The sequence below is a fragment of the Pantherophis guttatus genome, chromosome 1, assembly GCF_059756535.1.
Source record: "Pantherophis guttatus breed Tessera chromosome 1, ASM5975653v1, whole genome shotgun sequence".
NCBI classification, from domain to species: Eukaryota; Metazoa; Chordata; class Lepidosauria; order Squamata; family Colubridae; genus Pantherophis; species Pantherophis guttatus.
Genome location: NC_142063.1, coordinates 228,408,987 through 228,436,250, shown reverse-complemented (window position 1 = coordinate 228,436,250; position 27,264 = coordinate 228,408,987). Strand labels below are relative to the sequence as shown.

Here is a 27,264-nt window from a genome sequence, read left to right as displayed (position 1 = left end):
GTTTTAGCACACCTACTTTCCCCTTAGCTCACCATAGGAAACCTCTCCCACATGCCACAAGGTCCAGCCCCATAGAATGCACAATCTGGCTTTATCATAACCTGGAACTAGATATTACCACTGATTTTAGAGGCAACTATGACTCTCAATAGTGGTGGGAAGGGAAGAGTCCTAATTTTGGATTTCCCTTGACATCTGTTTGGTCATTTTGAGAACCATAAACTTTATCATGATTAAGATATCTTCAATGTAGCTTCTAATATTCTACAATATATACACATCTCTATCGAATCTAGACATATTAAATTAAGTTGTGCCAGCAGATAAGGTGTGAGAAAGAGAAGAAAGGGCAATGGGTTTAGGACACAACTACAAGAATGGATTTATCTATCTATCTATCTATCTATCTATCTATCTATCTATCTATCTATCTATCTATCTATCTATCTATCTATCACAGCTATAAATGTGTTGTTTGGCATGGCAAGTTCTTACTTTAGGTTCAAGTTGGGCTGCAAATCTAAGCCTCTCTCCTAGAGAGGAAGCCCCATTAAATCCAGTGAGAGGACTTTTGGATAAATATGCTTGAGATGATCTTGCCAAGCTAACATTCTCCTTTTGTTGCCAGCCTAACATACGTAACTGATACCCAAAGAAGTGATAGTTGGGCATCCCATTAAAAACCATGGCTGCAGAGGGCTTGACTATTACTCTTTTCCTGCATCTCTGCCAAGAGAAGATATAACCTGAACATGGATGAGAGATGTCAAGGAAGCTCCATCTTTAGGTGGAGTCCAGTGATGGAATGTCAGCAGTACTATTTTGTCAGCTAAATTCAAACAGCATTTTGACATAATCCTGAAATGACTACGGCGTAAGGTGTACTCACACAAACAGTTACTCACCATTTTGCTCTGTGTACTTGGAGATTTAAGCACATGAAAACTAGGTGATTTTGCTGAGATAGCTGTCACCTTTTCACAGACTGCTATTTGTGCTCAGACTGCTCTTTGCTCAAGAATGGCTGAAACTCTCTCTGTGCATTGAATTGCTTCATAATAAGCCTCTTATTTACAGCTGTATATACGCTAACACAACAGTGTGAAGCAAATGACTATTGTTTGAATAAATTGACCTCTGGCCTCCATTCCAGATGGAATGAGCAAACCTTGTTTGTTTGATTGAATCTGGAGGACAAGAATAGTTTAATAGATTGACTCATTATCAAGTTTTTGTGTCATGAACAAAATAAAATAGAAGTTTTTTTCACTAATTAAAAGTGCAAGGCTCCTATTCAAAAGTGGCTAGTTCAGAGTTCATCTCTCTTATTCCCATGATGACAGAAGATTATGGAATTTCTAGTCTAATAGTTTTGGGGGGCACCTTACTGAAGAAAGACGTTCTGAAAGGTATGGGCAGAAATTTATTAAGGTGGGAATGTTTGTTTTTGTAATTAAAGTCTTTGGTATAAACACAAGGTAGTTTCATAATACAAGAAATAAATCATACTTGTATTCTAAGTATTCTAATATTCTTTATAGATTTTAATCTCATACAGAAAAAATAGTACACAATCCTATTTCACAAATAAAACTGCACACATGCAAACATTACAAAGTATGTTACAAATGTATACAGTACATTTTTCTGTTTTTCTTTTTTCTAACTGTTCATCTATTTATGATTATTAAAAATGTCAGAAATATTTACCAGGACAACAGCAGCTGCAGGTCCAACAAAAGCATAGAGAAGTCCACCTTCAAGAGATAGCCAGCAACTGGAAATGTTAAAAAAGAACTAATATAAATTAATAAGGTGTAGCATCTGTATGTTTATCCAGTGCAAAGCTTCACTGATTCCCTCTTTGCTAGATTTCAAGGTGCTTTCATCAAATATAGCAAGTATTATTTATTATATTTTCAGGCCAGCACATCTTAAAACAGTAATTTTTTTAAAAAAATAATCCATTTTCACCACTCTTTTTAGAAATACGGAATATACAGAATTTCATTTATAAGAGAGACATACACTGTAGCAAATGATAAGGTGTGGCACAGAAGAGAAAGCTTGCTGAACTGTATATAACCTAAATAAATCTCTGGTTCATAGTATAATTGTTCCAGAATCATGTTTAACATTTTTAAAATTGACTAAAGCAGCAGCAGTCAGGAATGTATTCAGTCTTGGAAAAAATGCAATTCACTTACAACTTCAGTCACTTTTGAGATCAGTCTTGGGTTGTCTTGTGAATATAACCATGCAATTTCACAGAAGTAATTTCCCACTGCCTTCTTCCAGGATGTGTTTTCAACTTTCCAACTTTCTTGGTGGGCTCCTTTCCAAGTACTAACGAGATCTGCATTCAGGTTCAACTAAACCAGGCTAAATGCTGCCATACAGTTCATCCCAAACAACCATAGAATTTATATTGTTACAAAATACTGTTGGCATGTCTTAAGAAATCTGGGGCATTGTTTTATTTTATGTGGAATAATTATATTTGAAGAAAAAATAACCCATGTCATGGATTTGCACTCATTGTCTTTTTTTTTTTAATTGCCCTTATTTTTATTAAACAGTTTTTGAGGTATTACAGTTTGAAGAAAATATTGGTTTTCTTTAAAGAAGCTTTTATAAGCATAGGATGGGCAGGTTTTAAAAACAGCCTTTAAAATTCCTTTTCTAGTGCTAATCCTCCATATATTAAAATATCTTTTAAGGGTTTCAACTAATGAAGACTTTAAAACAGTGTTTCTCAACTTTGGCAGCTCTAAGATGTACAGACTTCAACTTCCCATGCTGGCTGGGGAATTCTGGGAGTTGAAGTCCTCACAACTTAGAATTACCAAGGTTGGGAAACACTGAGGAGAATAACCACAAGGAAAAGGCAGGCCACACAAACTGATCTGGTTCCTTCTTTTTTTTTACCCCGCAATCCTTTCCAATCTTTCCCTTGATCCACTGAAACAAGGATTGTATTGCTGGGAAATTGAAAGATGTAGTTCCAGTGCAAGATTCATTCACTTGTTTGGGATAATTCCCCACCTCTTTTACTGCAGTGCATTTGGAGGAGGGAACAATATTGAGGCCAAAAACAAAGGAAGAGAAAGTTCAATTGTGTTTCATTTCCAAAGAACAAGGGATACAATCTTAAATACATTTGGTAAGTTAACAGCAAACCTATCCATGTTTGCTCAGAAAGCTCCCTGCATTCGCTCAGTTGTTATCCCGGAAAGGTATATCTGAAATATAAGGCTGTAGCCTTGAATTTATTCCATATAAATATTTAAATAGCTCTTTGATGATAATTTACAATTCAGAACACTTCCTGACTTAAGACACCAAGGCATTAAATTAAAGTTATTAATGTGATGAAATCAGGCTAGTGAGTTCCGCAGAGCGCATGTACGACTCTTCACAAAATAAGGAGCTGTTAATCCCTTTAAACTGAATGGCCTTTAGAGAGAAACTGCATCTCCCCCATACTTTAGGAATTGTCATTCTTTCATTTAGTGGATGCAAATGTAGTGAGGATCAAGTCATTTTTCATCTCTGGCAGGAGTGGATGAACTAAGGTCACTTCCCTCCATATCTCTCTCCCTCTCCCTCTCCCTCTCTCTCTCTCTCTCTCTCTCCACACCCTTCCTTCCTTCCTTCCTTCCTTCCTTCCTTCCTTCCTTCCTTCCTTCCTTCCTTCCTTCCTTCCCTCCTTCCCTCCCTCCCTCCCTTCCTTTCGAACAAGTCAACCAACTCTGCTTGGTGTCCAATCTAAAAGCTCAGTATAAAACATAATCTCTAATACACCACTCAATTTCCCACCCCAGACAAACCCAATGTGAAAAAAACTGTCTAAACAGTCACTATCCAATTGCAGTACATATCAAGCACCTGTTTTAAAAGAAGTTTACTCATTGCCTTCTGGAATGCTAGGACTATATATAGTTCCCAGCCTAATTTCAAAATCGTTTTAGCCTCTGATAGAAGCTGTTCCTCCCTTCTCTGTAACTTGATCCTTTGAAGAAAGGCAGAGAAAGCTGTCAGAAAGACAGTTAAAAAGAGTTGTTGTGATCCTGCTTCTTGCTTTAGCTCTATCCACCCACCTAACAGATTAGCCCTGAAGAAATGATTCAGCCGTCAATTAAAAAGTAAAAAAAAATTTTTTTTGACCAGAATTGATATAAGGTAGAGTCTTGACAAGCTCCTGATCCTTTACCAAAACCCAGAACATGAATAAATATCCAGATAAGTGCTGTTTTCATCCAAGGCTACAGAAGCTGATGTGGATGTTTATTCATCAGTGGCTTCTAATGCTTTCAGTCTTAACTTCATCTATATTTGATAGGGTACTGGAATGAGTCCTCTTTCCATATTCACAATTATCTTTGCTCTGAGTGCAAAGGGACCAAAATGTTCCATTTATAGTTTTCATAACAGTCAAGCCTTTTCCCTTCCACCCCAAACCTGTAAAACAACAAGACAGGAAGAAACAAATGCTACACCAGTTACACAATGATTTACTCTTGCCTTTTTTGGTCTCTCACATTAGGTTATTTGATGTAGTTCGGTTGGTTTTTGCTTTGTTTGTTGTGTAAGTCTACCCACTGGGGTTTGAAAATCAAGATGTAATGCTCAAAATGTAATGTCCAACCAACAATATTTCAAGAAACCATGATTAACAAAGACAACAACTTATTATATGGTGTTGTTTCAGTGCATGTATCTTTTTCTTTATGGTTATTCAAATTGAGCTGCCAGGCAAGGACAGGAATAATGAAAGAAGCAGCTACTCATTCTATGACTTGTTGCCCATGAAGGTAAAAACATATCAAATTCTACAGAGAGCAGTTGACTATGTACCATTGTTTCTTCCTCCCTCAGAGAACTGGGGAACCAGGGACTACTTTTAAAGACCCTCAGTGTCAATCCTAAATCTGGATACAGTCAAATAGCCAAATGCAGGCAATGTGATAAACAGGAATATAGGAGCTCTCCTTGAAAATAAGATATATTATGATAGAATGACTTACTATTGAGTGGTTCCATAGCCTTTAGTCTTGGTAAAACCTATTGATATGGCCACGACCAATGCTGGTAAACCTGCAAGAAAAACTCCAGTGTTATTTCTCTGTGTACATAATGATCTACACATCTAAAGGCTATCCTGCTAGACATCTCATACCCATATGGTGCCCCAAAACCTGCGGTTGGAGGTTTTCATACAATGAAACTTAGGCATACTGTTTCTCTGTTCATATCCCTTTTGTTTCTTATGTTTATTTACCATGTCCCAGGAAAAAAAAAAACATTTCCACCATTTTTTTCTAAGGCCATATTGCTCTTGTTGCTGAAAAAGAAAAAAGTGAGCAAAAAAAGCCCTAAAATGGGATATTTTAAATAATATATAAAGAAGAGTATTCAGTATTATGAGTCAGGTGATAGAAAGACTTCGGTATACAGCTAATTTATTGCATCGGGTCATTACAATGCCTATCTATACCCAGAAGACAAGCAACTACAGCTTGGGAGACTATGCGATCGATTCTGAAGAAGTGGTTTTTGGAAGTCATGACAATACAAGGGCAGCCTTTCTCAGCTATTACTTAAATAATTAAAATGTCTGGAAACCTTACAGAGCTAGTAATTATTCTCAGCTCATTGATTTGTTCCCTATTTGGTTCCTATCTGTACTCTATTCTGGTGTGCAAATGGTGTTACCTGGGCCAGAAACCTCTTTCTTTGAGCTGTTTGGTTGCCTTAATGTCCATACGGTTTTTGGCTTTCAGGACATAGTTATAATGGGTAAATAATTTCACCACTGTAAGATAAATAAGGTTGGATAAGGTTACCAGGGGTGGGCTAAAAGAACTGAATGCAATGCATTCAAATTGACTCTACCTCTTTGCTGCTATCTAATTTTAATCTGGATTTTTGCATCCCTCATCTGGTAGCTCTAAGAATAAGTGACCTCCAGCTACAGTTTTACTGTGGCTATGACTAGAATTTCTACAGAAGGGGTTACTCGTGAGAATCACAGTGCTTATTGCTTTTCATGCTTGGATGAGAAAAGCATGCTTTATGATATAAATTATATGGAAAGAATATTTTCACCAGCAATAACTCAAGTATATCCTTCAGCTACCATTAACTTGTCAACTACTCCTGTTATCCTATCCTGCATTGTGACCAATCCCATCAGTAAATCACCAAAGCATTTGATATAGTATATAACAAAGATACAGCATAAAAATGGATTGGTATTAATCACAGGCACAGTTATGCTTTGAAAAGTCTATATATTACCATCTTTACAGAAAATCTTCTAAAGACGTTAAGTTATAGTATGATAAACTTTAGTAAACTATGGAAAATTCATTACCAGCTAGACCTGGAAGCAAATCAATGGAATTAAATAATATGCTTGCTTGCTATTCTATCAATATTCCAGTATTGATATTCAGTATAGGAACAGTACAATCTCCTTCTACCTGCCAAGATTCTTGAAACAAGCATTCATATTCCAAAGGTTATTCATGCAAAAACACTAAGCTGAAAAAGAAAAATCTCAGCTGAATAACAGGAGCTCACCCCATCCAAGGCATAAAAAGCGCTTCCTTATGAGCCGTGTCCTAATTTTTCCAGTGACAGCCATGTATGACTGCCACGCTTCGGTCAAAACCCAACAAAAGGAAGCTAAGAAGAAGAAATGTAAAAATGCAGTGGTCGTGGTACAAATGTTCTGTAGACAAAGAAAAAAGAATTGTAGTGAAGGCTCAGAGAGAATAATTAAAAGTTACATTCCATTAGTCTGGCTTCTGCTTTCTTTAAACCAGAGATAGATAACACATAATACTGAAGGTATTTTCATACAGATCTATAGCCAAAATACTGTATTTGTTTTGGCCCATAGTAGCCATACTCTTACGGTAGGAAAATGAAAATGCAGCAGTTGTTAATGAAGGAACAAAATTAACATGTTTTTAATTCTGATATTTTTCAAATGGGGACTTGGAGAAAGTGATGGAGTGGGAAGAGGATCTCTAAAACTTTAAAAATGGAATATTATGCATAGTCCCAGATTGAATTTCATGGGATAATAAGTTGCCAAATTCCTTCCCCCTGAAACATCATGTCTTAATAAGTGAAAATTGCAAGCAAGTGAGAGTTTAGATGGTGGAAGGCCTTAGAAATTTCCCCTCAAAATGGAATGAGGTGCGAGTTAGTTCTGGTAGCAGTGGAATAGATAAGGCACCTGTCAACTGGCTCACGTTTGTCTGGGAACAATAGCACACACCTTTCGTGCCCACTTTTTGACAAATAGTATCCACATTTGGGGTCTGTGTTAGCCAATTAACTTGTAGTTATTAGTGTTGACATGATTTTCTGATTGTAATCCTTTAAGACTCATAGCCTTAGAACAAATCCCTGCCCTCACTGTGAAATTAAAGTCATAAGTGCCCTTTTTTTCTGCAGCTATTAAGACACATGCGACTTCTGCGTTAATTGGAATGCACTCCAGGTTCAACAAACCCCGAATTCCCTGGAACATCAAGACTATCTGCCTGTCTGTCTGTCTTCCCCCTATGTGGAAGAAGTCAATCTCAGATTGAAACTCCCCAATTCCAAGATCCAGGCCCAGGGAAAGAGAGCACATTGCCAACCATCCATCTGGAGCACAAACTTGCAGTGTCACATGACGTTTCACAACTTTTTCCCCTTTGTGGAGCTGGGATAGGTGTGGCCTGCACGTGGCGCATCTGGCCGCAGACCGCCAGTTTGACACCTTTGATCTATTTCCATTGCCCAGAGAATGTGTGGAACAGCTCTGCCTGTTTCAAGATTGCAGCCAAAACAGATGCTGTGTCTCTCTTCCTTTGCTCTTTGAAAGAACACTGCGTTGCCACTTTTATCTGAGAGAAGTATGTTCATGATTGCCTTACGAATAAGCACCTGGCTTTGCATCTTGTAACTATTCAAGGATTTGAGTGGGCCTTGTATGAGCTGAAACTCCCTCTTTTGACTTCAGTTGGCCTAATATTAAGTCATGCAGCAAGTAATGCGACAGAACAGAATGTCAGCTAACAATTCTTTTTATGACAATATATTTCAAGTGTAAACTTTGGGGGAAACATAAACCTTCTTGCTTTAGATTGATTTTGATATACATTTTAAAGAATCTCAAAGCCTAGAGATCTTTTTGGTATTTAGCTATTGTCTGTCTGTCTATCTATCTAGTCTAAGCAATGCAAAAAGAAATATTTATGAAATAATGACTCTATGCATGTCAAGTGCTTGTCATTTGACAGCCTTTCAACCAAGAGACAAAAGATTTTCTCAGCTATAATTTTGGCTTAATCAAACTACGGTTTGCATAAGTGAGAAGGATCTTTCCACAGAAATAATCCAAGAATATTAAGTGCCAAAATACATTCCCAATTTTTTTTATTTGTCTGATGTATGGATGGGCTTATTTGTGAGTGTGTACAGTAATATTTTTAAAAGTATCCTTATATCTCATATATACTCATGTATAAGTCCATTTGCAGATAAGCCTCAACGTTTAACCAAAATACCATGAAAATGGAAAATCCATGGATTACCCACAAATAAGTCAATTGTGAAAATTAAAATATATGGAAATTTCAAACATTGTCTTATCTTTCATAGTATTTTGGTTAAAAATGTGCAGGTTGGGTGAATCGGCTTATATATTTCCATACTTAGCACACAGTACAGAATCCCTATGCAGAATCTGTTATAGCATGGGAAGTCTGTTTTATGTTACAACATAGAAATCTGTTATTAGAAATTGATCATGCACTGCTGATCAGAATCAGAATCTGTTAGTAGAATCTGTTCATGTACTGCTTCCAAGGCAAATCAGTTACCTGCAATATGAGGATGCACTTAAAATGGTAAAGATATTCAATTTTTTTTTTCGTGGATGCAAAGAGAGAGAGAGATGTTTGAATGCCACAATTTAGCATAGGATGTTGAAAAGCCCAGGCCTTGTGCATCAACATGCATTTCCTGGCACAGCAAACATTCTCTTTCTGCTTAGAATACTACAGTCAGTGACACCAACTGAATCAAACAAAACTGTGGCTGAATTGGTAAAAACAAACCATATTTATAGAGGTATCTGCAAAAAAATTCAAGATGGTGTCCACAAAGGAGTGATCCAAGCTTGGCCTGTTTCTTATGCATGTAGCACCATCTTCAGTTTTTTGACCATGGTTATGAACACCTTTGTGTGCCCCAATTATGTGTACTATTATGGTTTGCATTATAGAACTATTTATCATTCCAGCAAATTATTGCCAGTATTAGCAACACTGTAATTTGCACAATATATTAACTTAAGGGTCACTGAAATCAAAATAAAATATTTCCAAATTGCTGGCTTCAGTAGGAAAAAGTCAAGGGAACATGTCAATGCAAGATTGGGCACCCATAGTATGGGTGACTTAGATACTCTTGTAGCCTGGCATTGTGCTAGGAGTTTGTTATGCATTCAGAGACAAAACAGTTCTTGACAATTTGTTCATTTTTTTAAATAAAAAAGACAAGCATTTCTCCAATCTTTCATTTTCCGCAGTCCCAAATCAGCTTCAGATCTAATTATATCATGAAGTGCTACTTGACTTCCTAAGCTCAAGTGCAAAAAGTGATGAATCTGCAAACAGCACAGGTGTAAGACCATGCCTTCACGCCATGTACCCAGAAAATCTAGCAATGCATATTAAATATAAAATACTCATAAAAATTACAAATGCATTTTAATATTATTCATACAGACACATTCAGGCACAGGCACACATATTTATTCAAATGATGTAAGAAAGGTTGCAGCAAGGCAATACATAAAAGGAGTCAATTTTAGAATTGTTTAAGAACTAAGCTTTAAAAGAAAACAAATTGTTTTTCTGATGGGATAATGGTGATGATCCTGAAAATCATAAGGAAGTAGCAAAGTAGTTTGGAGTGTGATGTGTCGTCTCCAAGATGTTAACAGAATAACAGGGATGGAAAGGATCTTGAAGCTCCTGCTCAAGCAGGAAACCCTATACCATTTCAGACAAATGATTGTCCAATCTCTTCTTAAAAACCTCCAGTGTTGAAGCACCCACAACTTCTGGACTATGATTCATGTTGCTGAACCACAACTTTCAGAATCCTTCACTATCCATGATCCCAAGTGAGGTTGCTGGAAGTTGTAATTCAACAACTTCTGAATGGCCAGATGACCTGATGCAAGAAAAAAAAAGTCCATTGAAAATTCTGTTCTGCAATGCACTAGAACTCACAATCTTCTGGTTTTTAGGCCAGCACCTTAACCACTAAGCCAAACTCACTCACTCTCATAGTCAAAAGCTGACTTATTGACTATGTACAGTATCTTATTACAGAAATTTCCCATGGTGCTTTTTCTCAATTGTGTGTTTCACAATTGAACGAGCATCAGAGATGCTTTTCAATCTTGGCGACTCTAAGAGGGATGGATTTCAACTCCCAGAATTCCTCAGCCAGTATTGCTAACCGGGGAATTCTGGGAGTTGAAGTCCACCCCTCTCAAAGCTGCCAAGGTTGAGAGGCACTGCTGTAAAAAAACCAGAAAAGCTTTGGAGTAAGCGTAAGTCATCCTCCCCCCCATACTTCTCCAACCACTGCTTTTATAGTTGAGAGAAACACCTACTTTGCTGAAGTCATACTTATTACTGATGCTAGGCAGAAAAAAATCCTAGTATGTTTTTTTCCCTACCAGTCTCATTTAGATAAATGACAGAAAATCTGGCCTAGTGAATCACTGAAAATAAAGTATTTCAGACAAAATATCATGGAAGTCTTACACTAATTGAGTCACAAGGCAACCGAATAATCTGGGTGTGAGTTTCCTGCTTTTATTATTTGATCATCCCTCTACAATTGCCTCACTTCCATTAATATCAAGCGAAAGATTCTCTCTGGGGACCTTTTCATTAGCAATGTATCAGTCACTGCCAGGAGAACATCCTACTCTTTAAAAATTATCAGATTATATCTCCCTACACTCATTCACACTCACACAAACACAGACAGAAAGACACACACACACACACAAATTCAAGAAATTGTTTATATAGGTTTTCTTGCTCACAAATATAGAAGAAAATTTTGAAAGGCCTTTTGTGCCCAGCTATGATTACAGTGACAGACTAATTTGAGAATTCAGATTGAGGATTTTGCTTAATCTTTAGCATAGTCATTCTTTATACAACAGCTGCATCTTAATCCCCCTGAAATTAGGGACAGAATTCTTACTGAGTTTGACAATTAAGGATTTACGGCCAACCTCTTTCTGTAAATTCTGGGATTCAATGGCAGAGGAAAGGATCTGTTGCCCTCAATTTTCTAAGTGGATTATTTTCATTTACAGGGAGAATCAAGAATAAGAATAATGAAAGAACCAATATAGAGAAGTTATATTTGCATTGATCTTCAGAAATGGCCACGGAGTTATATTTCCCTTTACTGTTGCTAATTTTCAAGTTTAATTATTTTTTCATGATAGCATATTGTGCTTTTTTTTGTGCTGTGCAATATAAAAATTTGCCCACATAAAGAAGAGACTTTGAAGAAGAAACAAACAAAAGTATCCATTCAATTATTACAGTTATTAAAGCTGTGAACCAATAAGATCCATTCAGATCAAACCCAGAAGGCAGCTACTTCTGAAAGCATAAAGGTGATGACTTAAAAAAAGGACTAAATGTGCACATTCTGATTTTATCTCTTGTAAATATATTTGAAATACACTGCTACGTGCAGTTTTGTTATCAGTAATAAAGAAGAAATATTGCTTTTCTTAATGAGTACTCAGTAAGCACGAAAGATTCATAAATAAAAAAACTCTAAATGTTGCTTATTTAATAAGAACCTCTCTTTCTACACACAAATACACATATGCACACACTGAACTTTTAAAAGTTATTTTCAGTAAGTTTCTTTTGTTCTGCAAACTGATATTATCCTCAAACAGATATTCCCAAAACATTAGAATTCTAAACAATGCCATCTGTTAGCTTTGAACTTTTCCTGTTCACCACACATAGAAAGAACTTTTTTTCTGTAGTCACAACAATGATTGTACTTGCTGTCATCACAGTTTTTTGTGGCTCATGGTTTGGATCTGGATCTTCTTCTCTTTGCCAGGGGGAAAAAAAAAGCTTCTAACTCAATCCTGTTTTTTCTCAAAGGAATTTCCAAAACCTTTTGGGGTAGCTTTTCTCTCTTTCATCAGTCAATGGAGAGTTGACCTAGTCAACCATATGGACTTTCTCCCAAGGAAAGAAATAACTCCTTGTCTAGATTGAATTAAATAAGCAAACACAACAAATCTCCATCTCTCTCTCTCTCTCTCTCTCACCGTTCCCAAATTGTAAACATGAGCTCAGGACAGATAACCTGAATGAATATCTACAATTTGTAATTCGTTCAATAAAGTTGCTGTTTGAATTTCCCTTTACAATTTTATAACGGCTATAGATGCAATTTTCCACATAAATCTAGCAGTAAGTTCCATTAAAATTAGTGGGGTTTAATTTTATTTACACAGATAGAATTGTATTATTTATTTATTTATTTATTTATTTATTTATTTATTTATTTATTTGATTTGATTTGATTTGATTTGATTTCTATACCGCCCTACTCCCAAAGGACTCAGGGCGGTGCACAGCCAAACAATAAAACACATACATACAAAATTTAAAAGTAGAATTAAAATCAAATTAAATAGTTTTGGCCCAGACAAATTAAAACCCCAAACTATTTAAAACCAATTTTAAAATTTGAATACTATCTTTAGTATAAAATACTATTATACTATCTTTAGTATAAAATACTAAAAGATATTAAAAAATTAAAAATCTTTTATAAAAGAGGGAGAAAATTAGGCCAGGCCTAATTTTATATACTATGTCCAATTTATTTTTTTTCTTTCAACATAAAAGAGTTTTCTGGTAAAGGAACTAAAACACTAAAAAAGAACTAACTCAAAGTGTCTTGCTGAAATATCAACAATCCAATCGCTTGGATGATTGAAAGCGTACCGATCATGCTTTGGCTTGTAATTTAATCACCTACAGTATTTGTGCATGTACTACACTACTGTTAAAATAGAACTGAGTTTTATTCAGACATGTACATTCTCATAGAGGGAGAGAGAAATGTTGGTTTATTAAGTTACAATATTTTGTATAAACAGAGCACAGAATGCGAATTGCTCCATTATGCTGGTCTGCATTAAAGAGTGAGGCGGCTGGGCTGCAGTTTGCAGAGTAAAAGAATCACAGTGAGTGTTTTCTCAGCACTCTGTAGCAATGGAAGACAATGCTTTTCCTCGCGTAGTCCTTAGGAGGAAGGCAATGAAGAAATACTGTGCCCAATGAGAGTAGAGTAAAATTATTCCTATCAATAGGGGGCCTTGGCTGCCATGCAGCATAGGCAAGGGTAGCATTTAAAGTGGGTTGTATTTCTGTTTGGGGAGGGCAGAGTCCTCCATGAAAGGCAAGAGTCTCAGTGGGGCGCAGATTCTCAGGCTTAAAAGTTTCCAGCAGCTTGTTCTGTCAGTTAGACTCTCATAGCAAGAACTGCAAGATCTTTTTTCACGAAATGTATTTTTTTTCCCCTTCAAAAACTAGAAGGGCATTGTGTTTTAGCAACAACCGTGCTTTTTAAAAAATGCATGGCATATAAAAGAGAAGCCAGAATAGCTTTAATCATCTTGATTTTCAACCTCAAGATGATTTGGGAAATGCATTCATTATTAGACATTGGCACATCCAAGTGCCATAGACAATTTTCTTCCCTGCTTGATGATTAACTGTAAGCTTTTTCCAAACCCAGAAAAAAGATGAGAGAAGGAAAAGGGCTGCAACTGAGACATCTTCTCGAGTAACTGACCAGTTAAATTTATGTTACGGTGGGACACTATGATACTGGCATCCCCAGGAGAGTAGAAGTTCTGGATTGACAGTGGGGTCAAAAGGCAAACCTTGCAGCAGAAGATACTAGCTACCCATTAGAGTATGCAAAAAATATGAAGCTCCAGAGGGAAGAGTGATTTTTAATTACATTGTAGATTCATTTAATGGCAGCATTTTTTTTCTTCTGACTGAAGGTAGCTTTCTTTGGAATTGAGAAATGTTAGGGAACGACAATGGTTTGCTTTACTGAGAGTTCAGATGAGTCCAGATTCAGACATTTTTACACTTCAAGGGACAATTGTTTGGCCATGAGACTTACAGCTTTCTGTAACATAATTGAAGTACGGCATTGTTATTCTATGCACATGCTGTAATAATATATGTAGCCTTATCTTCAGAGAAGTTTGAAATGTTGGTGTTGGTGAAAGTAATGTGTATGTGGGAGTGAGAAACAGAAGAATAGAGGGCGAGAGAGTCAAATCAGTTTCTAAATCTCACGCTTCTTCAAATAAAACTTCTCCTCCTCCTCCTCCTCCTCCCCCTCCTCCTCCTCCTTCCAAAATTAGCCTGCTGTAATTTACTATCTTGAAGTAAATGCACTGGAGGATATGCATAAAGGTGCTTAAAATGAAAACATACATTTTCATGAATTGAATCTAAAGGAAATCCCAAACGAATGAATATCCTCATGAAAGTTATCAGAATCAGGCTGAATTTCTTTAACTCGATGATGTCCTGCTAAAATGAACTTGTGATTTATAGCTATGATGGTTAGATAGAAAGAAAGAAAGAAAAGTATTATGATGTAACTTTAGAGAGAGAGGTTAAAATATAATTGCACTTTCCAACTGCTGGGAAGAATATCAGAAGCCACTTCTTTGTTATGTTCTTTTTCTTTTCTATTTGTCTTCAGTTCTTTTCTCTTTGCTTTTTTCTTCAATTCCTTACTTTATGTTAGTTTGTATTAGTTTTAATTTTTTTAAAAAAGTTCCAATAATATATAAACATTTTCCTAATGAGCACAATTCTTTTGTTGGTGAGTTCATGCAGAGCAGCATTGTTGTCCTACCCAGGCACTGTTCTTTTACTGAAGATTTTGATTAGCAGTCTTGTTGATTCCTTTGATCCTTCAAAACAATTGTTTTGATCCCTTTAATCTGGATAAATTTAATTTATAAGAACCATAACGTATAGCGTTCAGGTTAGAAGGATCAAGACTGTAGCCCTGTAAGGCTTAAAGGACACTGTATGTTCAAAACAATTACAGATTGATTCAGGGATGGAGGCTAAGGATTATGTATATTTGCTGCCTCACGTTACTTATCAAAGTAATAAAGGTAGTATTAAAAACATAATAAATAACATGAATATATAGTGCACCATATCTGGTTGCTAACTAAAGTTTACAGCCCAGCATGTCGTGGAATGTGATCTCAGATTTCAAGAAGACAAAGAATAAGATTAAAGGACTTGATTTGTTTTCTTTCTTACAGTTTTTTGGTCTTTCTTCTAATTTGATCTCTCCTTGTTTTGCTTATGATTCTTCACTAAGCGCTAAGCAATTGCAAAAAACAAACACACAAACCAACAAACTAACCAAAACCCTGGTGAATTTTTTCTCAATTTTCTCCCTCATCTATTTATTTTTGTATTTATTAAACAAAGCTATATGGCTGCTGAACTCACACACAGGTGACTCTAGTCAGCTTACAACATTAAAACTCCACAATATAAAAATCATATTCCCCCCCCACCCCCGCATGGCAGCAGCAACACAATCAAGCCAACCACTTGATCGATTCTCTCTCCATTTGAAGTCCACAGGCCTGCTGACAAAACCAAATCTTTAGATTTGACAAATATTAGATAAATAAATGGAGAAAAATGTTTCCAAAGTGTAAAACCCACATTTCAACAAAGCTTTTCTCTGAATATGGGCAAATGCTGGTTCTGAATATTTGTCAGTATAAAAACAACCCTCGATTTTCCAGGCCTTCATTCTGTAGACTGTGGCTCCAACAGACAAATTATTTTATCCCAGACTTTACCTCCAATATTCCATTGTTACCAAAGCAGTTTGGACAATGTGAATAACTTACTTCATTTGCATCCATGTATGTAATTTGTGTATGCAAGCATAGATGTTTTTATGCCATTTCTGTAAATTTGTGTCATTTGTTTGTAAGCGGCCTAGAATGACAACATGGGAGTGGCTGGATCAAAGGGATTTTAAGATAAAACTAAACGAAAATGAAATAGGATTGGCAGCCACATTGGCTTTCCAGAATTTTACGGGACTCCAGATGTCACCTCTTCTGTCTTCATTTTATAGTTGGGAGCATCTGGTTGATCATGTACATAGTTGAAGAGGCTTATTCTATTAATCCCCCCCCCTCTCTCTTTCATGCATTTGTAGACACACACAAATGTGTAAACGCCCATTTTTTTGAGGCAAATGCCTAAGTAAAATGTATGGCAATCTAAATGAATGGATCAAAAGAGAGAAGGGAATACAAGACTATAACATATTTAGCATGTGCTGGAGACCACATTGAATCTCTACTTAGATGGATAGGGAGAAAAATTTTGCCCAAGATCCTGGACAGCCTTAGGTCATAGTCAGATGAGTACTCAGTGCAAATAGCATGGTTTAAACTGGTATAGCACTGTAGTCTTGGATGTCAGCTACAAAGGGATCCCCAACCCCCCAAGCCGTGGCCTACTACTGGGCCATGAGCCTGTTTGGAACCAGGCTGTGGAAGTGGTGTATTAGCTCATGCACGCATCCCCATTTGCACAAACAGCGGGCGAGCATGTGCGCACAGACTCCATTTGTGTAAGTGGCATGCGTGCGTACCTTCCACTCATGTGGAATCCACTGCCCCCCCCCCCCCGCCGGTCTGCAAAGCCAGAAAGGTTGGGGAATTTTGGGCTACCACATCAATGGAAAAGAGAAGAATCATCATTAAAAAAGAGTCTAAGAGATATACATTTGCATAATGGTAAATTGGTACACGTGGTATAGATAAGCTATAACTATAAAGACAAATTTAGAATTTTTGTAAATGGTGTGTGCTATGCTTCAGATTTCATTTTAAAAGAATCCTTTGGAGCAGGTAGGAATGTGAACCTGGTACCTATCTGCAATTCTTCAAAGCAGCTGCATGTGGCTAATTTAAGCAGTTGCAGCTACTAGAGTCACAATCTCACACGCACCCTTTGCTTGCTCTGAAACAGCTTTTTGGGATCAAATCCACCACCTACCCTAACACTTTATATAATTCAAACAGAAAGACAATTGATTTCCTCATGCTGAGGAAGGCAGCGTTTGCTGGTATACAAGGGCCTAGTGTTACGGGCTCTTTTTGCAAGCGATTCTTGCATTCTTGAAATAGAGAGCGTTCTTTTGTACCAACACATTTCCCCGGTTTAGCCTATTAGAATTTAGGCTACAGAATTCCAAATTTTTACTGCTGAGTTTTAAACAGCATTTACAGGGTGAGGGATTCAATGTGGCCATTGAATATTCTCTTTTACACTGACGATTAGGCAGTATTTACCATCTAGCTTTCAAGAAACTCATGCAAACTCCCTTTGGTCCTTTTGTTCCATTTCTTTTCCATAAGCTCCTTGGATCCTAATCATGCTGCTTCATGTAGGGATATGAAGATTCGGGCTGAATTTTCAATTACCGTGACAAGAATGGCTTCTCATATTCCTGCAGAACAGCTCTGTAGTTGACCATTGAACGCATAGGAGGGAAATGTATTCCTCAAATACCTACTTAATTATTACTCTGATATGGACCATTTAGTTGATAATAAAGAATGTTTGTTTCTTTTAAAAACTGTCTCCAATCTAGTTATTTTGTGATAAAGGGCTTGCTCAATGAGGATATCTCTGCTTACATTTGCATTACTGTGATTGAATTTTTAGTGTTATAGTACTGCTTCATGATTGTGTGGGTCCTCTGAGAATGTGTGCTAACCTTACCAGATAGATTCCAACTCAACACAACTGATAATATTGAGAACCAGAGTAGAGAACACTGGTGTAAGAATTTAGGATAAATGTGGGAGGGTTCATGTCCCTACTCAGCTCTGAAACTCACTAAATATTTTTGGACCAGCATTGCCTTTTAGCCTAACACAGTTGGAGTCAAAAAGAGTGGAATGGTGAATGGATGGAGATAAAATTAGTTGGATATGACATGCTTATGGACCATGAGAAGAAGGTGGTTTTTTTTTTTTTACTTTTGACTTGAGTTTGGAACTGCACAGATTTGTGGGCAATCCTATAATCTTCAATCAAATAACTCTTAAGATATTCTTAATTAATTTTTTAAAAGTGCCTCCAATTCATCAGGCAACATGCTTTTTAAATATAGTTGGTTATTTTTTTTTAATATAAAAACAGAAGGTAATATGTGATTTGCCAGCTTTCTCTAAGAGGGAAAAGAACATCTCACCCCAAAAATGCATTCTCTAAGAGCTCATGTACACAAATTTATGCAAGTTTAATCAATTAAATGTGATTTGATTTCTGTAATACATGGCGGTCCGAGGAGTGCCACAAGTGTTTCCAATTTGTGAAATATGTTTGCTGATTCTGCTCTAGAATTTATGGGAAGGCAAATCCCTGTTCCATTTGGATCTTAATCCTGCACAATCTCTTTCAAGTAGTTTAGGAAATTATAGATTTGAAACAAGGTATTAAAAGCATCTACAACATGGTATTTGGATTCTTTCCACTTTTTAATAATGACTGTGCTCTTGGTCAGAAGGAAGGGAGAGAAGCTTAAGAATGGAACAATTGGCAGCATATTAAGCTAATGCCCATTGCCTCTGCTGTAGGGAGAAAGTGTGGAAAAATTTAATATTTTTTTAATTCATTTCTCATAGCCCAGGTCAGATCCAGCCCATATTTAAACCTGACAACTCTCCCCCTGAATATCAATCCCCTTGATGCTATTTCTTTCCAAAATGTGTTGGATTGGAAAGAATAAAAATAACATTTTGACTGGAATATTTGGAGGAAGTAATAGTTCAAGGGCAGGAGAATATTGTCACTGAATTGCTTGTCAGACATGAGAGCAGCAAATATTGCAGAATATGTAATCCTCTACTGATAGTCTGAGGTGTATACAGATGAGAGAAAAAGAATGAAGGGTTGTAAGGCAGCTGCATTTGAATTCAGTGGAATACAGTGACTCTGAAGCCTGTTCATCTTTGTCCACCTCAAGCTCTACCTTACAATTTCAGGCAAAGACTTAAAATGAAATCATGTATGTCTAATCAACCAGAATAGAGCTGGAAGGGACTTTGGAGGTCTTCTAGTCCAATCCCCTGCTGAAGCAGAAGACCCTATACCATTTCAGACAGGTGGCTGTCCAGTCTTTTCTTAAAAATCTCCACAACTTCTGAAGGCAACTTGTTCCACTGGTTAATTATCCTCACTGTTAGGATTCCAGGTTGCTTCTCTCCTTGATTTGTTTCCATCCATTGTTTCTTCTCTTGCCTTCTGGTGCTTTGGAAAATAAGTTGACCCCCTCTTCTTTGTGGCAGTTCCTCAAATACTGGCATACTGTTATCATGTCACCTAGTCCTTCTAGGTCATGTCACCTAGCCATACCGAGTTCCTGCAACCATCTTATGTTTTATTCTTTATATGTTTTAGTCTCCAGGCCATTAATTATTGTAGTTGCTCTTCTCTGCACTTTCCCCAAATTTCATAGTCCTGTGCTTTGCTTCTAGAAATGAGAGTGTAGTGCTTACTGATGTGTTAAGACAGACGTTTGCCGAAATGAGAGGTTCTGCACAGCTTCAAGCACTGCACAGCTTTGGCATAGATTGGATATATATTAAATTTAGTGGACATATGTAGGAGGGTCAAGAACAGATGGTTAAAACATAAGCATTGCCTCTGAGTGCCCACATCTCTGGGTGTATCATAAAATTACTTGTGAGAGTTTAGCTGTGAGCAGGCTGGCATTCCAGTTAAAGATAGCTCACGATATTTGCTCCCATTATCTCTGAAATAGCTGGATATAATTGGTTGATTCTTGTTACATTTATTTTACATATCTAACTTCTTTGGAACTTAGCACAGTGTATAAATAGAATTCACAGGTGGTGTCTTATCCAGGTATTGACAGATTTAAAATATGTTCATTTTCAGCAGGATTGAAGTCTTCCTTCTGCTCAGTGAATAATTTCACTTTGGAACAGATACGACAGATTTCAGGTTAACTTTTTCTTTTGTGTTTCTTTGGAAGGAAACAAAGCTAATATAGCTCCAGCATTTCCTTGCATTAACATACTGATTAACATAAGGATATGACTCCTTAGCTCATAGGGAGAATCTAAAATAAAAAGGTATCACAATTAGAAGGTTAGGCATTACTTTAAAAGCAGGATATTTATCTACAGTATCTATCTATCTATCTATCTATCTATCTATCTATCTATCTATCTATCTATCTATCTATCTATCTATCTATCTATCTATCTATCTATCTATCTATCTATCTATCTAATCATCTAGAGGAGTAATTAAAATTCCCATATTGTTAGAGTAGTCCTGGCTGTTAATGCTATACTAGAGAGCTAAGAGAAAAGGAGGGAAGGTTTTAATTGTAGATTACTTCTGATCCTTAAGAACTTAAGTATCTTAAGTTAAGATACTTAGCAAAAAAGGAGTTTTTAAGAACTCCTTTCTTGTTCCCTGGCACCAGTGTTGTAAAATGTATAGGTCAATGGCAAGATAAACCTAAGTGAAAAATATGACTGCAATTCGTTTATAAGCACATTTGGGAACTAAGTTAACTCAATAATCAAAATCTATATATGAAGTGAATGTCTACAGAGGATAACACAGATGAAAAAGCATGCATGTTGCTGGCAGAACTTTTCAAAATATAAAATAGATAAATGTGACTGTAAGATGCCCCTGCCTCAGCTTGCTTGCAGACTCTTCCCTCAGCTGAATATAATTACATATTATACCGTATTTTTCGGAGTAGAAGACACACCCTTTCCCCCCCAAAAAGAGGGTGAAAATCTGGGTGCATCTTATACTCCGAATGTAGCCCCGCCTAGCCTCTCAAATGGAGGTTTCAGAGGCTGAAAAAAGCCTCAGAAATGAAGCTTCAGAAAAAAAGTCTCCAAACAGAGCTTCAGAAAAAAAAAGGCTCTCAGAGGCTTTTTTTCTGAAGCTCTGCTTCGGAGGCTTTCAGAGACAGAAAAAAGTTTTTTCTGAAACAGAGTTTCAGAAGTTTCAGAGGCTGAAAAAAAAGCAAGGCAGAGAGCTCACAACCAACGAACCTGTTGCTAAAATTCACCTCTGAGAACAGCTGATTGGGGGCATTCCGGGAGGCCGATCCACCCGCCAATCAGCTTTTTTCTTATTTTCCTCCCCAAAAACTAAGGTGCGTCTTATACTCCGGTGGGTCTTATACTCTGTAAAATATGGTACAGTATATTACATTTTATATAGTAATATTTATATCAATTGTAAGCCACTCTGGGAAAAGTGTTAAAGTCCTAAAGGTGTAATGGATACTTTTTAAAATTTAATTGTTAGAAATCTATATCCCAGTCCTTGCAGTCAAATATACTGATACGCTATTTTTAGGATACATATTTGTATAAAAATCAAATGTACTTATATGTTACATTTAGAATGAAGACGACCAATGCCATCAAACAAAGAAGGTATTATTCTCCAGTTAGAAGACTACATGGGGTTCACCATAGAATCCTCTACAAAAAGTGCATTTGATTCCATTCAATTAGACATACTCAAAGGTAGGATCCCCACTAGACAGTTTAGAAGCAGTAAATTTAGAATTTATTTAGAAACTACTGTTGAAAGAATGGTCATAACCATAGGTTTCAGTGATTGGGAAATAGTGTGATTTTCAGAACTCTTATCTTGAATTTCTGTAACCTGAGTGCAGAAAATTGATGGTATTGTTTAAACACTTCCTCAATTCTCTCCCATCAATAACATAAAAAAAGAAAAGAAAATCCCTACCATTCACTCATTTTGTATCATACTCCCATCTCATTTGTTTTCTCGTTATATTACACAGTTTACAATATTTTTTTCCTTCCAAAATTAATTTTCCTGTAAACAAACAAGTTTTTACCACTGTTCTCAGCCTTCAAATCAAATCAAGCCAGACTTAATCTGTAATCTATATAATGCACAAGAAATTATGGCTTTGGGCTCTTCACACACATGGCTCTTTGTTGCTGTCATTAAAACAGCCTCTCTTTAGATCAGTGGCAGGCAATTAATTTTCCCAAGAGGCCACATGAGAAACTGGAACAGTTGTGAAGGGCTATTGCTGCCACTGCCCCCATTCCTCCTCCTCACTGCTTCTCACTGTCACCCGACTCCTCCCCCTCTCGGTCTGGACTGGGACAGTCAAAAGGCTAATGTGGCCCACAGGCTGTAAAATGGCCAGGTCTGCTTTAGATGCTGCAGCTTTGCAACTCATTAAGAGTAGTAAGATTCTTAAAGGAACTTCTTTTCTTTACATTGCAACTTTTTTTCTTTAAATTTACAAAGAAGCCTGGGGGGCAGGGGGGGAACCGCTTTAATGAATTACAGAAAAGTGTGCTTGCCCAAAGCTTTTCTTGAAAATCACAATAGAAGTATTCCTCATTTTATATAGGAATGAGAATAATAAATACTGAATTGATTAGTCTACAGAACATCAATTAGTATTTTCCACTGGGAATAGAAAGTTGATAATCACCAGATTGAGGCAGAAGAGAGCTAAAAGTAGTGTGAAAAATAATGAATCAAAATCAGCCTGTAAACACAAATGTTTTCCAACACCGTTTGCTTAACGATGATAATGGTCCGTGTAGACATGGTTTGATTCTACGCTGACCTTTCATGAACAATTGCTCATTCAAGCAACTTCATTCAACCTTTAGGCAACTTTGGCCTGGATGATTGAGTCTTTATTCACATATTGCAATGAATTTTGGGGAGAAACCCTTGAAGTTGGTGATTTGGTACCTTCCAATCACTACCTGTGTCTCTCCATAACTAATTTTGCTCTGACTGATGAAGTTGCTTGGATGAGCAACCAAACATCTTGGATCAAGTTTGGTCCAGTTGCCATAACTGAACCTTTAGACATATTTGGCCTGGATGACCGAGTCTTCATTCACATATTTCATGAACAGGCTTCTTCTGTTAGTAGAAGAAATCAAGAGAGTGGATTATACTGATACTATGCTAAAGCACCCAGTGCTGCCTAGCTCAAAATCCTGAAGAATGGTCTAATTGTTCAGTTGGGTGCATAGTAGGCAGTGTTAGGGAAGGTACATCAGTGAAAATAATCTTCCATCTTTCCAGCTATCAGGATTGTAGATTCTGCTCTTGACGACTCTGGATCCAACTTATTTCTTTTTCTTTTTTTAAAAGAAAAGGCATTATCTTGTTAAGACATACAATGGTTAATAAGAAGATAGATCCAAATTTCAGCTTTTACTAATGAACAGATGATCAGTAGGATGCTGGCTTTTAGAATTAATTATCACCCATTGAATTAGATTAAAGAATCACATGTACTTTTAATCATTTTGTGCACATGTAATTCTTTATCCAGCTAGGCATGTGCACGTGGAAACCTCCTCCCACTTACATATATCTTAGAAATGGTTCAGGCATGAGTCATTGTTCAAAGGATGCCATGTTAACTCTTTTCCCTTTACAATTTAATTTTCAGGAACTTTTGGAAGCAGCCAATACTTTTTTTTTCTTTAATGGTAAAATACTCTAAATAAAATGCTCTTAGCAAGATTAAGGGTTTTTTTTTTTTGTAAGCTTCAATATAAAATATTAGAGCTGCAGATGGCTGACAACAGCATATTGGAAATGCAGTGCTATTTAGTTTGATTAATTTAACAATAACAACAAAAACCTTCTGCGCTGCAATTTTCATAGGTAAAATAGACACTTATGTCTATTTTAACTCTGAATATTACAGACCAGAAGTCTTTTTGTGAATATTTATTCTTGTACAATTTACATGCAGTGGCAAATTACTACTTTGAACCCAAAATGTGTTTTCTGATTTGCTAAGGAAAGGGATAGCCAAGAAAAAAAGATCTGGTCATTTTGAAAAATAGGAGATTTTGTTCAGTGTATAGCTATAGAATGGAAGAACAGTGCAAGAAAACCATTAAAATTTAAAAAACACAAGAGATTAGTATATATACTTTATACCAACATTCTAAAGTTCATGTCCTACAAAAATATTTGATCATACTAGTTGGAAATTCTGAAAATTGTACTCTAGTATAGCCAGAAGCACCAGATTGGAGAAAGATCCTCCAGGCAGAAAACACAAAAAGAAAAAAAAGAAAAAAGAAACCGCAAATTGCAGACTCGGCTGATAAAGAAGAATACTGTGATAGAATAAAACTAACAAAATTATTATTATCCAGAACCTAAGAAAAGTTATACACATTTCCTCCTAATTCTAGGGAAACAGAATGATTGCTACCCCAACAAGAACAATCAGTTTTCAATTAATGATGAAATTTCAATCATTTCTAAACAGATGGCCAGAAAATTCACACGTTCAAAGAGACCTAAAAATCATTAAAATTCAAGCTCTCAAATATGACAACCTCTTGGAGGAATTGAAGAGAATTATTGCTATTTCTCGTGAAACCAAAATTATAAGCTTAGAAGAAAAGGAACAATGTAGGACTAAATTCATTATGGATTTACAAACTTAATTACTTAATTACTTAATTCTAGGAACAAACTAGTAATAATTTAAAAATAATTAGTTTAGCTTTGAATAAATGCTGAGTAGCAGGAACCTTTTTAATATAAACAAAAGAATGCATTCAGCAAAACATCTCCCTGTCAATTAATTTTAAAGGTGAGATAATGGACACTTGCAGATTAAGAGCAAAAGACAATGTCACAGAGATCTGTTCTTACAATTGTTAATTTCTGAAGTCTATCCTTTACACCTTCAAGAAAACTGAAGTATAGTGGATGTAAAATCATTATTTATCCAAATCTTTTACTATTTTTGTTTAATTTTGTTTAGTTTACTTTAGTTGACTTTATTGTCATTGCACCTCGTACAACAAAATTAAATGCCATCTTCAGTGTACATTATGATTATAAAAATAAAACACAAACACACATCCTTCACATTCTATACAATTGAAATGAAAACCAATATTGCATTAATATTGCACTATACAGTAGAATTCAATATAGTTACTGCCTTGGGATAGAAGCTGTTTTTCAGCTTATTTGTCCTTGTTTTTATTATCCTGCACTGTCTGCCAGATGGTAATAGTTCAAAAAAAGGGTGCCCAGGATCAGATGGATATTTAAGAATGTTTGGAACTTTCTTAAGGCAGCCGGAGCTATAAAGCTCTTCCAAAGAGGGGAGAGGGCAACCAATAATCCTCTGGGCAATGACGTTAACCATCTAGAGTGCTGTCCTATCTGCCACTGTGCAATTAGCAAACCATACACAAGTGCAGTAAGTTAAAATACTCTCTATGATGCAGTGGTGGTAGGTCACAAGCAGTTTTTCATTCAGCTGCTGTTTCCTAAGAAATCTCAGGTAGTATAATCTCTGCTGGGCCCTTTTGATCAGTCATGCACATAAACAGTATATAGTAAGGGACTCAACACACAACCCTGTGGTGTACCAGTGTTAAGAATAAGGGCTGAAGATGATTACCTAATTTGACCCTCTGAGATCGGCCAGACATGAAATCCATAATCCAAAGGCAGATTGAATGAGAAAGGCCAAGATCCATAAATTTAGACACTAGTCTATGTGGAAGTATTGTGTTAAATGCAAAGCTAAAAATCTACAAAAGGCATCCTCACATATCCCCCCCCCTGCTGTTCCAAATGAGTCAATACAGTCTGAAGAGTCTGTAGTACAGAGAGCCTTGGTAGTACAGTGGTCTAAGGCACCCTGTTATTAAGCTGGTTATTAAGACCAGCTGCCTGCAATTACTGCAGGTTCAAATCTCGCCAAGGCTCAAGGTTGACTCAGCCTTCCATCCTTTCTAAGGTAGGTAAATTGAGGACCCAGTTGTGGGGGCAATAAGCTGACTTTGTATAAATATACAAAAGGATGAAGGCTATTGCTGAGCACATTGTAAGCCGCCCTGAGTCTCCGGAGAAGGGCAGCATATAAATCAATTTAAAAAAAAAAAAAAAAGAGTGATGGCTATAGCATCCTCTGTAGATCTATTTCTTCTGTATGAAAACTGGTGTTTGCAGAAGATCAGAAATGATGTGCTGGCAGACCAATTTCTTAAAGCACTTCATGATGATAGGAGTGAGTGCCACTGGTCTGTAATTGTTAAGGTTATTGATAGGGAACTTCTTTGGCAGCAGAACAATGGTGGAAGCCTTCAAAGAAGATGGAATAGTGGACTGGGTTAAAGATTAATTGAAGATCCTGGTAAAGACTACAGCCAACTGATCAGCACAGCCTCTAAGCACTCGGCCAGGGATACTGTTTGCTCCTCTAGTAGCACACTTAACATGCTGATAGAATTTAGGGAGCACTGCTTTTAAATCATCCTGATTAAAGTCCCCCGCTATAATATACACAGCATCAGGATACTTATTCTGCTGATTACTAACAATGTTGTACAAGAATCCCAAAGCTATGGTAATATTGGCATCAGGTGGGATATAGACTGCAGTAATCAAAACCACGTTGAACTCCCGTGGAAGATATATGAGTCTACATTTAAGAGTCATATACTCCAGATCCATGGAGCAGTGGCTGTCTACAGTCTTTATATATTTATGAAATTATATTTTATGAAGCATTTTAAGAAAAGGAATGCATAATTCATATAATAGGAGAGAAATAAAAAGGGGAAAAGAAGGGGAAAAATGAGAAAAATGAAGTACTTAGGGGATTTAATTAGGTTACCAATTTTTATATTTCATTGTTTTACAAACTACAAATAATTGTCAAAATAAAGAATCAAAGCAATATATGAATAGCAATAGCAATAGTCACCATAGTATAAGCTGTAAAATGAGTTTAAAAATTGGAGGAGTGTCCAACTGAGCTATTAAAAACTTTATACTAAGAGAAGGATTAGTATCAGTCCACATAAACAATTATACTTTAAAAAATGGTTCTCATGTTGAATTAAATTTTGTGCCAGATTTAATTCTGAAATACGAAGGTCATTAAAGCATAGTCCCAGAGCTTAAGTAGCTATCCTTCTTCAGAAGAAATCCTTTCTAAGAGGAAATATAGAAT

At 36.4% G+C, this 27,264-nt stretch overlaps 1 protein-coding gene across 4 annotated transcripts in view; it reads right to left on the bottom strand.

The window, feature by feature from the left end:
* The window catches only part of ADGRB3 (adhesion G protein-coupled receptor B3), a 502,073-nt gene that overhangs the window by 51,113 nt on the left and 423,696 nt on the right, over positions 1 to 27,264 (bottom strand). For all 4 annotated transcript variants that reach the window (XM_034431977.3, XM_034431978.3, XM_034431980.3 and 1 more), the window contains 3 exons: positions 6,586 to 6,736; positions 5,028 to 5,097; positions 1,711 to 1,777 (listed from right to left, as the gene is read on the bottom strand). In XM_034431977.3, the coding sequence (XP_034287868.1) occupies positions 1,711 to 1,777; positions 5,028 to 5,097; positions 6,586 to 6,736 (288 nt within the window). The remainder of the gene's footprint in view (positions 1 to 1,710; positions 1,778 to 5,027; positions 5,098 to 6,585; positions 6,737 to 27,264) is intronic.